The sequence below is a fragment of the Gymnoscopelus microlampas genome (assembly GCF_963454915.1).
Source record: "Gymnoscopelus microlampas genome assembly, chromosome: 13".
NCBI lineage: Eukaryota > Metazoa > Chordata > Actinopteri > Myctophiformes > Myctophidae > Gymnoscopelus > Gymnoscopelus microlampas.
This window is the reverse complement of record NC_139950.1, coordinates 26,375,624-26,390,701: the sequence shown is the minus strand read 5'-3', so window position 1 is coordinate 26,390,701 and position 15,078 is coordinate 26,375,624. Positions and strand designations below refer to the sequence as shown.

Sequence of the window (15,078 nt, the reverse complement as noted above, 5' to 3'; positions counted from 1 at the left end):
AAGAACGCTGATTCAAAATGAGATTGCCCAAGGAAGTGCGCTAAAGAAGCAACAGGATTTTGTCAATAAAGATAATCTGTTCTCATATCTCATCCCTACATAGCTGAAAATAGTCTGTCCTTGTTACTTGAAGTATATTGGACATTATAGTGTAGCTCATATGTATTACTTGACAAACATGTTTGACATTAAATGACATTGTATCATATACTGCATATGATATTGTGAATGTGAATACAATGTGAATATAAACGTCAGTGTGTAATGGACAATGAAATCCAATCAAGCCTGTTCAACATTGGTAGTAGTTATTTTAGCAGCGGGGGAACTCTGTACTCATGCTCTGTTTTTATCTGTAGTATCAGTCTGTTAATTAACAGCATTGACATCGATATATGCGGAACAGCACAGAACAGTCACGCAGTGTTCATTTATCCATTTGTAACTCTGAGCATGTACAAATGAATATTCCAAGAGTCCCATGCCTCAAAGACATCATTATAAACAGTGGTGGAAAAAGTACTCAAATGTTTTACTTAAGTAAAAGTATCAATACTGCAATGTAGAAATACTCTGTTACAAGTAAAAGTCTGCATAGCATGCACACACAGCCAGCCAGACACACAAACACATGAGGGCAGAGTGGGAGGATGATATATGAAACTGGTCTTGATCCAGATTCAAACACATACATAATGATTACACACTGTAGTCGCTAACTGGTTGAGCTACCGGCCGTTCCCTGACTTCCGCATTCAGCTGACAGTCACAGGTTGACTGCAGAGTGTAAACAGACAAAGATGCTGTGTTTTTTTTTGTCACAAAAATAGCCCATTTTCAAATCCATGTGACTCCTACTTGCAGGAGGTTATGCACAGTCAAATCCTCAATGTTAATTTATTTGTACACTCTCAGAGTTGAATTAACACTGAGGATTTTACAGTGTAGTGACCTAACTTCCTGTTTCACTTGCATTAAGGCCAATAGGTTGGCTCACACAGCAACAAAATGCATCAGTATTTTAAAGTGCTAATTTTCCATGGACAATCATTTCGAACGAGAGTTGTTTAGTCAGAGCTGGTACCGCTCTTGGACGGGCATTCCTCAAGCCAACAGAAGTATTAAATGATTTCTGATGGGTGTGGTGGAGTAATAGAAACACTGCATATTGAGCTATAGGCCTATACTTCAGATATGGCTGATGACTCATACATTCTAAGTCAGTGGCTCAAGTTGCAGTCCTAAAGGGACCCACATTTCTGCTATAGTTTACCATTCAACCAGCCTATTAAACTGAAAAAAGGTGTCCCGGGTCTAAATGATAAATGATAGAGGGAAAACCAGCAATAGTCTGCAGGACCGATTTTGAAAAAAACATTGCTCCAAATGCCTAGAAAAGGGTTCTGCGTACTATACCTGCATAGGCTAATCTCAACCACACTAGCGATTCATCACAGAGCAAGGCACAGTACACTTCTCACATTGCATGCATTACACCCTATATGTCCCCGACGTGCACACACCTTCAATGCAGCTTCAGAAAATCAAAGAAGGGAAGGGAACAGATCAAAGGGCTAATGTCCACACACACACACACACACACACACACACACACACACACACACACTGCTTGGCTACTGTATCTGCCTTGGATCTATCTATAACTCAAAGAGGATTCTCTGGGTTCCTTTAAAGGGGGGGGGGGGGTCTAAATTGACCCTTACAAGTCTGTAACTCTGACAGTATAAAAATGGAACCAAATGGACCCTAACGGGTCCATTTGGTTCCATTTGTATACTGTCAGAGTTAAGGGGAGACCTTGGACATTTATAAGTTTGACTGGTCTATATGGGTGATAATAAGAGAAAAGGTGCTAAAAGACAATATAGGTTAGAGACACATATGTGCAACAGCAGTGCTGCTGACAGTCAGTCTGGCCATTTACTGCCGTTAGGCTATATATGACATGACTGAATCATAGCGCTTCTAATACATTATGGTGTGTGTGTGTGTGTGTGTGTGTGGGGGGGGGGGGGGGGGGTTGATGTATGGCCACTTAGGCTGGGCTACATATTGGACATTTCCTTCTTTAGATGCAATGAATCGATCTTCCGTTCCAGTGCTGGGTTATCACTCCGCACCGAGGGCTTAAAATAGAAAGGCGACCGTAAAGCTGTGGAGCGCTTCGCTAGGTGGGTCGGGCTATATCGGACTATCCATCCATCCATCCATGCAGCTCCGATCCGAGCCGTGCGAGAACGTGAGAGAGAGAGAGAGAGAGAGAGAGAGAGAGAGAGAGAGAGAGAGAGAGAGAGAGGGAGGCACGACACGAGCTCCGCGCTTTGACGTAATAGGCTGTCTATCTACCCGATGCGTTTCGTTTAGAGCAGTGGTTTTCAACCCTTTTCATATCACGGTCCATTATTTATTCGGCATTTGAGCCACGGATTCATCACCGTTTGTTATCGTTGGATACGGTTTTGTCCACAATTCCATGCTGTATATTGATGTGGTAGCCTACCATAGGAGAGACAACAGGCAAACGTTGATCAAAAATAACAATTATTTAATTAAGTAGCCTAATGCAGATGTTTAACAATAATTTAACTCTTGAGAGCGTAAAATGAAACCCAATGGACCAATTCTCCATTTGGTTCTATTTTACACTCTCAAGGGTTAAAGATCTAATAAGGAGTCCATTTGGTTTCCAACTCTCCATCATTTAGCTCACGGGGACCACCTGGAACCCCCTCAAGGACCACTGGTGGTCCCCGGACCGCTGGTTGAGAACCACTGGTTTATGGAGTCATGGGGGAGAATAATTCAGCCTAACGTGGAGGGAGGGGGGCTTCATTTCAGCGCCTCTCATCATGATGACAAATCACAGACATGTTGAGGAGAAGACTTGGGACGTGGGGGGGGGGGGGGGGGGGGGTCACAAATCAAAAAACGAGTCGCCCCTCATTCAAAAAGACATTTACAGGCACCTATTTCTACCCTATTATCAGGCCTGTCCTTTTCCCCCCTTTTTTTCTCTCCTTTTTTCTATAGCTCTATACAGCGGTCTCTGGCGTATATATGCAACATCACTGGCCTACATACAGCTGGGAAATTCTCAACCGCACCCCAGTGCTTAGAACACGCACGCAAACAGCTGCTGGGATGCATATAGCACACAGAGAAATGGTAGTAAGCTATACATAATAACACGAGTTGTCTTTTTACTGTTCCCAAAAGATATAGGGGCTCATTCTCAAATCCATACAGGCAACATTAGGCATCCATCTCCCGCAGCATCTCCAGGATATATATATATATATGAATGGGATCATCGATGACGCTCTCAGTCTCCACACGGCATGCATGCTGCTGCTGTTGGGTTGACTATTTGAAAAACAACGTATATATGCATAGTGTGGGCCAGTGGTTCCCAAACTTTTTAGCTCGAGACCCAAAAGAGAAATCAGATGTTTGCCCAGGACCCAAACTATAGTGAAAATAGCTCACAATGCGCGGCATTGAGAGCTTGTAGATCAGCTAGTTTCACTACTTCTTATAATTTATGGGATTTCTTAGATTTAAAAAATATATATATTTTTAAATAATAATAATTAAATAAAAGAGTAGGAAACAAAAAATAAAGGAATATTTACTGACTCGTGACCCATGAAAATGTGTCCGCGACCCACAAACGAGTCCCGAACCACTGTTTGAGAAACAGTGGTGCATGTAGTAGGCTAATCACATGGTGATGATTGCTGACATGGGTGCGGTTGAAAACATGAAATGATGACTTGTAAGCTATTATTTGTTCTGTATGAGGGGTCCGGGGGGCGTCAGCATGCAGTGAGTACAGAGTCAGTGTGACGCGGACGCCGCTGCGTGTCTCGTGAATGACCGACACACCCCTTCCTCCTCTCCTCATCCTCTAAGAACCAAGTTACACCTGTGATTTCAGGGTATCTCTCCCCCTCTCTCTCTCACACACACACACACACACACACACACACACACACACACACACACACACGCACGCTCGTGCCTTGACTCTGCATATACTAGCGAGCTGCTTCTGTCAATGAAACAGGCGCTACTAGAGGAGCAGGCAACAACACAGTCCAGGTACAATAGGCCTGTACATACATATTAACTGTATCAGCCTGGAGCTACAACATACTGTGGTCTATATGGGCCTATCGAGAGGCGTGTGCACGTAGGGGTATAACTACAGTATAGGGCCATGGTACGTGTGGATAGGCTGCACACACACACACAGAGAGAGAGAGAGAGAGAGAGAGAGAGAGAGAGAGAGAGAGAGAGAGAGAGACACACTAACTGTGAGGTAAACGTTTGGTTTGGTTCACCCAAAACAGCGGTGGGACAGCGAGACAGGGCGAAGTGGACCATAGCCTATCTATATCATCTCTAACTGAACGGAAGCGGTCCAGGCCCTGGCTCACTCAGTCTCTCTCTCTTTCCCACTCTGTCTCCCACTCTGTATCTCAATCAGTCTCTCTCTCTCTCTCTCTCTCTCTCATATCTCACCCCCTCTTCCTCTCTATAGCTCTTACTTTAACATGGCCTCCTCCTTCGCCTCCTCCTCCCGCTGCCGAGCCAGCACAGCCATGATGATCTTCCTCTCCTCCTCCGTCAGATGGCTCAGGTCCGGCTCGGGGATGCTGGCCGGCGCGACGGGTGGGCGCGGGCCGCCCCGAGGGCCCACCGAGGCGGACATGTTCTCTCTCCCCTACCTCTCCTCTCCTCTCCTTATCCTCCTCGGCGGCTCGGATCACGGACAGAAATCCCGCTGGCGGAGCCCACGGATCACGACATGATGGCCCACGGACAAATAAGCAGCAGCGGCGGCGTCTCGGGCAAGTGATGCAAGGCGGCGGAGGGCATCGGCCAGGGCGGCGGCGGTAGCGGCGCTGGCGGTCCCGGTGATAGTGGTCGTGCTGCCTCGGTTCCTGTTCCCCTGTTCCAGCGCCTTCTCCTCCGCCTCCCTCTCCGGCTCTCGCTGCTCCGCTATCTTCTCCCCCCACCCCCCGCCCGCCCGCCCGCCTCCTCCTCTCCCCTCCACCACCACCTCCAGTTACGGGGAGCCCATACCTCCGATCGCGTATACGCGGGGGAGCTCGCTTTCCGTCGGGGGCCGGGAGAGAGACTAAGCCGCCTTTGGGGGTCTCTTCGTCGGCCGGGTTGAGGCTGTGGGCTGTCTGCAGGGCGAGGCGGAGGTTCCCTGGTTCCCAGCGCTGCTGCTGCTGATGCTGCTGCTGCTGCTGTCAGGGAGATGGAGCCGTCAATGGGACCGCAGCCCCTTCCAGCGCGCTCACGCGTTCTGCAGCGGGAGCGCGCAAACCCTCATTTGAGAATGGGGGGCTCAGTCACCGTAGAGGCAGGCACGTGCACGCCATTGCTCCTCTCTGTCGCGCGCGCGGTGGTGGAAAAAGTACTCCCGTTTTTTACAAGTAAAAGTATCAATACTGCAATGTAGAAATACTCTGTTACAAGTAAAAGTCTGGAATTCAAAATTTACTTGAGTAAAAGTACAAAAGTATCGTATAGGTATATCAAAATGTACTTAAAGTACCAAAAGTAGAAAGCACTCATTATGCAGAATGTCCCATTTCACAAGTTTTCAAATGTATAAAATGTATACAAATATTTTGAAAATAGCTGATCTACAAGCTCACAATGCATCATATTGCAACATTGTGAGCTTGTAGATCAGCTATTTTCAAATAGCCAAAGTTTAAATAGGCCTGAAGTGGCCTGTGTTCAAACTCTTACTTGAGTGAAAGTACAAAAGTATTCAAAATATACTTAAAGTACCAAAAGTAAAAGTAGCCTACTAAAATGTTTGAAATAGCACATATATGCAACGCCTTGTGAGCTTGTAGATCTGTATTTTCAAATAGCCTATGAATAAAATAAGGCTGAAGTGGTTAATGTAAAAAATACCTCAAAAGTGTACTTAAGTAAATGTACTTAGTTACTTTACGCCACTGACTATAACGATGTGTAGGCCTATAGCGTGTTGATTAGTAATAGCCTAGTAGTTCAGATCAGATCAAATATGTTGGATGAATCATCAGCATCCATTAAAAACTAAATTGTTCGTGATTTCAGCACCATGGCCAGCGTGTCGCTGGCCATGGTGCTGAAACCCCGAACAAGTTTTTGTTGTTGATGTAGTGAAATGTTTCCTGTGTTTCTGTGACTTCAGTTTTGATTGATCGATTGATTGATTGATTGATTGATTGATTGATTGACTGACTGACTGACTGACCAACCCAGAGCCTGTATGCTGGTAGACACAAGTATTTTGCGATATGTTGTAATAGTTGATTATTATAGACAACATTGTAATTACAGATTTGTATTTATTTATTTAAATAAACATAGACTATTTAAGGTAATAGAGGATATGCGTGTGACATCATCATCAAACCCGGAAGTTATGCAGGAATGCCTACCGAGTGTCAAAAATATACTTTCTGGCCTTGACAGCCCATGCATCCAAACAGAAAAGTCATATCTGATTGCATTAAACAACATTAAACAATGTTAAACTCACTTTGCATGTTGCTTTGCCACTCGCTTTGCCACTCGATGTGCCATTCACTTTAAGCATGCGCATATCCTCTATAGAAGATAAACCTTTCATTCATTCAGGTGTCATAGCAGAAATACTAGTTAGAATGAAAGTGAAACACAGGAGAGGTAACCGGTAGGCTAATAAGATAAATAGAATTAAAGATGAAATAGGTAAATTGTGAGCTGCTGCCCCTCTCTGTACTGCATGAATGAATGTGAACACAATACAGTCTATCAATAACTATACATGTAGCCTACAGTGTATATGAATGTATGTACATCTATTGCTACACATCTAGCAGCTGCTTACTAAGTGTTAGTATGTAGATAACAATGGCAGTTATAACGTTACAATGGGTAATGTATGTAACTCGCTTGGTCCATATATCATGTCTAATATATGTATTTGACTGTTATGGGCTTTTAGTTTGAAACTACATTCGTAGGCTTTTCCTGTGACGTAAATGGTTGACGTTGTGCTGGATGACCAATAACAGAGGGTGGTTTTGTCTTGGTCCAATCGCCCGGAGGGATGGTCGCGTTGTGATTGGCTACATTCAAGAAGAATCATGTTCATCAATTTCACCATAGAAGAGGGAGGTGTATACACACTAGAGGTAATTTAAACTAGAATTAACTTTGCAGTTTAGTGGACATAATTATATTCCCCTTTATAACTCTATATGGGGTCTTCCAGATAAATTATCATTATTAAGATCTCGTCCCCCTGACAACCAACTAGCCAATCGCAGCGTGAATATCTTCTAGGGTATGGGATCTAGACTGTATGTTAGGACATTAATAGATCCTCGAACATTCGCATGATTCTGGTAAGGCTGAACAACTCGCTCTTTTTTCTTTAGAGTGCATTCGTCTTCTATTGCAACACCGCTCATTTAAGCCTTGTGTTTCTGTTTTGTCTTTTGCATTTTAGCCCATTCTGATGATATAGAAAACATCGTTAGGGTAGCGGACTGTCAAGACATGCATAGAAAGTAGGCTACAGTTCTGGTGAAAGCAACATTTTGCAACCGTTGACTGTAGTAGAACAGCACACTGGTGTGGAAGAAGTGCTCACATTATTTAATCAAGCAATACAATTTTTTTGAAACTTAAGTTGCTAGTTATAACTATTAACTTAAGTTTTCAAATAATTGTAGTGGAGTAAAAGTACAATATTTGCCTCTGAGATGTAGTGGAGTAGAAGTCAGTGCTGATTTACTGGAGTATTTCAAATTTTCAATACTTTTACTTCTACTCCACTATACACCTCAGAGGCAAACACTTTTACACTTTTACAGTTTAACTTCACTATAATTATTTGAAAACTTTAGTTAATAGTTACTAGGCTATTTGAAAATTGATGCGAGGCGTTGTGAGCTTGTAGATCTGCCATTTTCAAACATTTTAGTACTTTTACTTTTGGTACTTAAAGTATATGTTGATGCCAATACGATTGTACTTTTACTCAAATAAGATTTTGAACACGGGCCTTTTACTTTTAGTTTTAACAGAGTATTTTTATATTGTGGTATTGCTCCTTTTACTTAGTAAAATATCTGAGTACTTCTTCATAGGTTTGACTATAGCATAGACATAGAGTTTAGCTATACTAGTAAAGCTAATGCTGGTAAATACTGTATCTATGCTTTCAGGACCATAATCCATAGAGGTGCTGAGACTTGAGAATTCAGGTTCCTTCCATTCAGATTACTATTGCAAAATGTTATTTCAGCTGCGTCGTCCTGCTGTGTGGGGTTTAACCTTTTAGCAGTTCATATTTCGTAGAATTCCCTATATAGACGACATAGTGGGCTATACTGTCATGTGCTATAACAATGTCAATACTCATCTATAATACTGCATATTATAATTACATGTTAGAGCCATAAAACACATTGATGTTGCCTTAAAAGTTAGGCCTAGATGATTAGTTGTTTTAATGAAAAACATAATTTTTTTTCTCATCATATGACTGATGGGTTTGGTTGAAACACTGGTGCAAGATTGCATTTATTAGACGTATTGATGATTATGAAGTAATTTCTTTCTCAAAGTGGGGACCTGGGTTCCAGAGGGTCCCCAGTGAAATGTGTTAATATCGCATCACAATCATTTTAACCACTTAAACCTTTTCTTTGGCTACTCAAAAATAGCAGATATACAAGCAAACATTTTTGCAAATCTTTGAATATAATATTTGTTAAAGCGAACATTTGTAACTCAAATCTTTGCTTCTGGGGGGGTCCCTGGAACAAAAATATTTTGACATGGGGGTCCGCGGGCCAAATACGTATCATTTTGGGGGTCCTTGACATGAAAAAGTTTGAGAACCAATGACTGATCTATGTTACCTCTCCCCCAGTTCCATCCTTGTTGATCCGTCATGTTGCCTGTGCTGGTGGTCCATGGAGGGGCGGGACGGATCCCCAAGGAGAGGGCAGACTTGTCTGGCGCCGGGGTGAGGGCGGCCGTCCGAGGCGGGTACACCATCCTCCAGGGTGGGGGCAGTGCCATGGATGCTGTGGTAGAAGCAGTCACTCTGTTGGAAAACAACCCTGCCTTCAACGCAGGTAGAGCACGGACAAAATAGGCCTGTCACAGTTATTACATACAGTAATCGCCTATGTAAATTATTTGGTAATCGCAATTACTTTGCATAATCCTCAGAATCGTTTCCATGTTGAAAAATGTTCATACATTTTCTAATATCCCCCCCAAAAAAGAAGAGCAAAAACAGCAGCTCTACAAGCTCACAATGCATTGTGATTGTGATCTTTAAATGGATTGTATGAACTTATCAAATACAGTATGTATGTCAGTTATTTATCATACATTTTTTGTTTACAAAACAGAAATGTTTTTTTTATTTATATGTGCCATTAATTAAATCAGTAAAACTAGTTCAAGACAAATACTTTATGGCATGCCTTTAAGATATTTTAATTATGGACATTATGGCCAGATTTTAAAATTCCATGTTTTTGTTGATTTAGTTATTGCTTTGTTGGTGTATTTACTTGCCTTACCAGAACACATTGCAGGCTGCCGATTACTTAGAGTCCAATAGATCGTCAGCGTACTAAACTGAAGCATTTGATTAGATGTGTGTCCAAAACAATGAACAAGAAAAATAAGGTCCAGGTTGAATTTGGCTTGAATTCCCCTTCAAATCGGTGGCTTTAAGCTCACTGCAGACCTTTAGACTAAAACCTAATCTGAACTAAAGTAAGAGTTTGCTCTATGAGTTTGATCATGCTTTTCTCTTTTGATGCCAATGCTATGCTTCAAACTGAAACCATATTTGTATCTTCCTGTTTCCCATCATGCTTCAGGATGTGGGTCAGTGTTGAACTCTAAAGGGGAGGTAGAGATGGATGCCATAGTCATGGATGGCAGAACGCTAGCTAGTGGAGCTGTGTCTGCTGTACGCAACATAGCCAACCCTATCCAGTTAGCACGCCTGGTTATGGAAAAGGTACGTGCAGTTACATATACACACACACACACACACACACACACACACACACACACACACACACACACACACACACACACACACACACACACACACACACACACACACACACACACACACACACACACACACACACACACACACACACACACACACACACACACGCAGACACCTAAACCAAATATTCACCTGTGATCCGATAGATAAAAATGCACATGTAGTGATAGACAGAGATAAACAGATATAATAATAAAAATAATAATAATTATATAATAATAATAATTATATATATATATTCTAACACACAATGATTGTTGATGGATTTCGTAGCTCCAATGTAACAATAACAATATTGCCTGGTTATTAACACAGTGCAATACGATTACGATCCAATGCCTGTCTTAGTATCCACACTTTTAATGCATCCTGATTAATTATGAATATGTTTATGATACTAATATAGATGAATGCTTTTAAGCTATAGTTTAATGGCAACGTCTAGTCATCATTGGCCACAGAGGGCCAACATTGTGCATGTTGTCGTTCCAACAGAACACCACATCCCATGATAATGCTAATAGGGAGGTAACAGTTTGCAATGCATTGATTTGTTAAAATAAAGACGTAAGACTGTTTAGCAAACAGCAGAGTACCTTGGACTTGCAGCAGAGCAACAGTGCCCATATTCTCTTATACAGTAACAGGTGATTTAGCTAATTCATTAATCTGTCTGTAGTTGTTATGTTAATTAGGGAAATTACTTGGTGTAGTGTTTGGGTGGAATGGACACCTGCATGCACATGGCCATCTGTGACACATGTCTGGAAACCGTTGTTCTAATGGGGATTAGTGACCTTTGCCTTCTGTTCCAGACAAGTCATTTGTGTCTGACGGCAGAGGGTGCCAGTCAGTTTGCACGGACTATGTGCGTACCAGAGGTACCAGCAGAGTCCCTCATCACGGACTACGCCCGAATGCGCTGGAGAAAGAACCTGGCCCCAGATGCCAACCCTGTGGAGTGCCAAATGTGAGATACATGATCAACTGTATTCATGTTTTTAGGAAATACTCAACTTGTTGATGGTGTGTTGTGGATACAAGCCTACCTCTTTCTCTTCTGTTTGTCTAATTTCCTTCCTACACTGTCTTTATTAACAAATAAACAGGTATTTTCTCAATAAATGAATGCTGTGCATGCAGGGGGAAGATGGGGACAGTGGGAGCGGTAGCAGTAGATGTGGAGGGGAACATAGCGTGTGCGACCTCTACGGGTGGTATGCTAAACAAGATGGAGGGACGAGTGGGCGATACGGCCTGTATAGGTCAGTATACCTCTTAGTTCCTACATATGTATGTAGTTAGAATCTATGTCAAGAGTGCGGTAAGATCACTGGCTAGGTTGCACGATTTTATTATCTTGGCTAAAGATTCAAAGGGGTCAAAGAACAGTGATAACATAAAAATGCAAAAATGTTACTTTGAGACACTGACCATTGACCCTCAGGGGTTCGTAGAAGGATTTATGTGTGTGTTCATGTCTGGCAGTGGAGTCTAGAGCTACAAACCACCACACAAAAGCATACACACATACATATTGCATTATGTTAGAGTTATGTTATGTTATGTTATGTTATGTTATGTAGCCGTGTGAACCAAAGACTTGTCCAGCATTTGGCTACATACTCTCTAGAATAATATCATTCACAGGTGTGTATAGGGTACAGAGCCATGGTTTGTTTTGTAATGTTTTGTAATGGGAAGGCATCAACCATGAGTGGAGTTTGATCTCCACCACTCTACCATTATCTGTTACTTATTTGTCATGATCAGTAAATGGATGACTACTGCAGATTGCCATGATATTATGGACAGAATATAACACTTGATGTAAATGACCAACTTTATAGATGACCAATAACGTAACTAGAGTTGAATACTACTCCATTTCAAAACAATGATTCATGATTAAAAGTAACAATTTTAAGGTATTTTAAATATGATTGCAAACACTGCTGTCCTGAATGTTCCAACCCCTATGAAGTTCCTGTTTGTTGACCCGAGAAACAATACTACTGTAAACATTAAGGGAAACAGACAGCTAACTAGGTAGGCTTTTTTGCTAGTGGTGTGATGTTTGACATGACACATTTATGTAAACTTGTACCATGAGAGCTGTCATGACATGTACAATACTAATTGTAACATGACACTATGTCATTGGTCATAAACTATCACTGCAAGTCATGACAGGTGTCATGACATGTCTAGAACATGATTATGTCAGTCTTGTGATGGTGGGTTCAGGTAAAGTGTTACTAACATGAGATTAGCTGTAAAGCACCTGTGTGGGTTTCTAACCTGAACTGGAAAACAAACTACAAATTCAGCCTTGGGTTTCATGCCCCTTTAACAGTATAAAGTGTTGTTGACACTGTCATCTAGTGTTGCTGATGTGCAATTGCGTTGCCATCTATTATCTTATTTCCATCTTCAGTAAACCATCTTCAGTAAAAAGCTAAAAGGAAATCAACTGAGATTATACTTCTTGCCTTCTGTATGGAACCCTGTTGAATGAAACCCTTGAATCTTCAGAGAGTCAATGAATGTACATTTGTGGCATGCTGTTATAACTCCATCCTCACCTTAGTGAGGATGGAGTTAAAACAGAGTATGATGTGCAACACAGGTCTCAAGGGCACTAAACGGTCCCAAACGCTTTCATCGCAGCAGTGATACTGTATGCATTATACAACATCGTCCTTACAGTAATGCATTTTGTGCTTGACTTCCGTGTGTGTGTGTGTGTGTGTGTGTGTGTGTGTGTGCGTGTGTGCGTGTGCGTGTGTGTGTGCGCGTGCGTGCGTGCGACTGTGTGTGCGTGTGTGTGCGTGTGTGTGTGTGTGTGTGGCAGGGTGTGGGGGTTATGCAGATAACAAGGTTGGAGCAGTGTCTCCTACTGGACATGGAGAAGCCATCATGAAGGTCACTCTGGCCAGACTTATCCTCTTCTACATGGAGCAAGGTCACTCCTCTCTGTCCTTCCTTCCAAGCCATCATCACCTTCCCCCTCATCTCTCCATATGCCCATGACAGTAATTCCCTCATACCTTCCATGTGATAATGACACTTTATTTATAGCGCCTTTCCTACATGAAAGGTGAAAACTTAAAATGCTCTACTAGAAAATATAAAACCTAACTCAAAATGCTCTACTATTTACACTAGACCACTGACAATATAAAACCTAACTCAAAATGCTCTACTATTTACACTAGAGACAATATCAAACTGCTTCCATTAGAGAAAATATAAAACATATATTCACCTCTCATCTGCACCCAGGTCATTCTGCGGAGGAGGCCAGTGACTTGGGCCTGGCCTACATGAAGGAACGGGTGTCCGGTCTGGGTGGGGTGGTGACGGTTGACCCCCAGGGGAGCTGGGCAGCCCGGTTCTCCAGCCAACAGATGTCCTGGGCTGCGGCCCAGAAGGACACGCTCTACTACGGCCTGTACAAAGGAGAGCGCTTCACTCAGAACATCGATGACCTGCACTGAGGAGAAAGTTGATGGAGACGTTTAGTGTTCAGGTGTTGGGAGGTTATGTTGTGTGTATGTGTATGTGTGTGAAGGGATGCATTGGTCTTGGGATGTGGTAACACGCCGTGCAACCCCTTTTTTGAGCAGGAGCACGCGCATGCACACGCATCGATTTAAAACAACCCCTTAATTCACACCTCAACAAAGTTTACAAAGGCTCCCGACTGCCGGGTGTCACACCAGCATGAATTAACATAGGAATGAGCCTAGATGCATATCAATTGTCCATTGTGTGACCTGTAGTGTAGGTGTTAAGCGACGTGCACGTGACTTTTTTTTAAATAGCGTCCCACCAGTACCACTAACAAAATCACCAATACAACACTGTGTGTGTGTGTGTGTGTGTGTGTGTGTGTGTGCACTACACGCGAGAAATATAGAGATAGAGAGATGCTCTATCTTCTTTGCCTGTCTCTGCATCCTAGACACACACATTCATGTGATGAGGAACTCGGTAATCTAGTTCGGGTTTTGGTTTAGGAAAGTAATAATTAGGCTAGGAACTATTAGGTACCAATTTATGTCTGGGGCACCAGGTGAATTTATAACTACCTAATGGATCGGAAACTAGCATTACCTGAAAGTATTATGCGTTAAAACCACTGATTATGTCAGACCAGGCTCTCCTCTCACTCAACTGTTCCACTTTCACTAATATAGGCCTACATCTCTCACTATTCTTCACATTTTAAAAGGACCGATGACATTTTATCTCGAGGTCTAGTTTTGGTTCTACAATTTAGGCATTTAGCAGGCCAGGTGACGCTTTTATCGAGAGTGACTCATCGTACTTTATAATGTTTTTTTCTAAAACAAAATGTCTTAAATGCATTTTATTTTCACAATCTGTATTTTGTATTGGAAATGTGAGATTTAATTTTAGACACATTTACCAGAAATGTATTTTCTTGCTTTCTTTTTAACTTAACATCTTCTTTAACAAAATACAGTACATCACACTGTTTGAACCCAAATCTTCCTAACTTTACAGGCCTGTTTGGCACCTCTGATTGTTTGGCTTTGTGTCCAAAACAAAGCCAGTGTGTATACAATGTTGTCAATTATATGTGATGCTGAAGCTGAGCCTTTATAAAAATAAAATCCTTGAATCCTAAAAATAAATACTATCATGACTATTGTGTACCTCATTTTCCAGTGTCTACTACATGCACTACCCAAATCAGTGCACTAGATGGAGCTACTTGATTAAACACTGCGACTGGACGCCAAGCTTTTTCAAGAGATAATACCTGAAGTAGAGGATTGGCAGACAGACTAGTAGCAAGGCTAATATTTAAACACTTTGGCCCAAATAAAACTCAAGTGACATGGGCTTCCACTGTTGTCAGTCATTGGCCTATATAGATTCACAACATAAGATTAGGTATGCTCAATATTACAGGA

The 15,078-nt window shown here is 42.1% G+C and overlaps 2 protein-coding genes across 3 annotated transcripts in view; one reads left to right on the top strand and one right to left on the bottom strand.

The window, feature by feature from the left end:
- rims1a (regulating synaptic membrane exocytosis 1a) overlaps positions 1–4,735 on the bottom strand; it is a gene marked incomplete at both ends in the record, with an annotated part of 96,933 nt that extends 92,198 nt beyond the window's left edge. Inside the window, 1 exon segment of the mRNA XM_084076786.1 lies at positions 4,572–4,735. Within this exon segment, the coding sequence (XP_083932912.1) occupies positions 4,572–4,735 (164 nt within the window).
- A 4,248-nt stretch (positions 4,736–8,983) lies between these two features.
- Positions 8,984–14,699, top strand: asrgl1 (asparaginase and isoaspartyl peptidase 1; the record flags this gene model as incomplete). 2 transcript variants are annotated; one of them, XM_084076603.1, is made up of 6 exons in its annotated part: positions 8,984–9,170; positions 9,933–10,075; positions 10,948–11,102; positions 11,276–11,397; positions 12,987–13,097; positions 13,418–14,699. In XM_084076603.1, the coding sequence occupies 6 exons, from the start codon at positions 8,984–8,986 to the stop codon at positions 13,630–13,632; spliced, it is 933 nt and encodes a 310-aa protein (XP_083932729.1). In that variant the 3' UTR covers positions 13,633–14,699. The 2 variants fall into 2 exon arrangements, with proteins under 2 accessions (XP_083932729.1, XP_083932730.1); XM_084076604.1 differs by having other exon boundaries at positions 12,987–13,167; positions 13,418–13,503.
- Between the last annotated feature and the right edge of the window lie 379 nt (positions 14,700–15,078).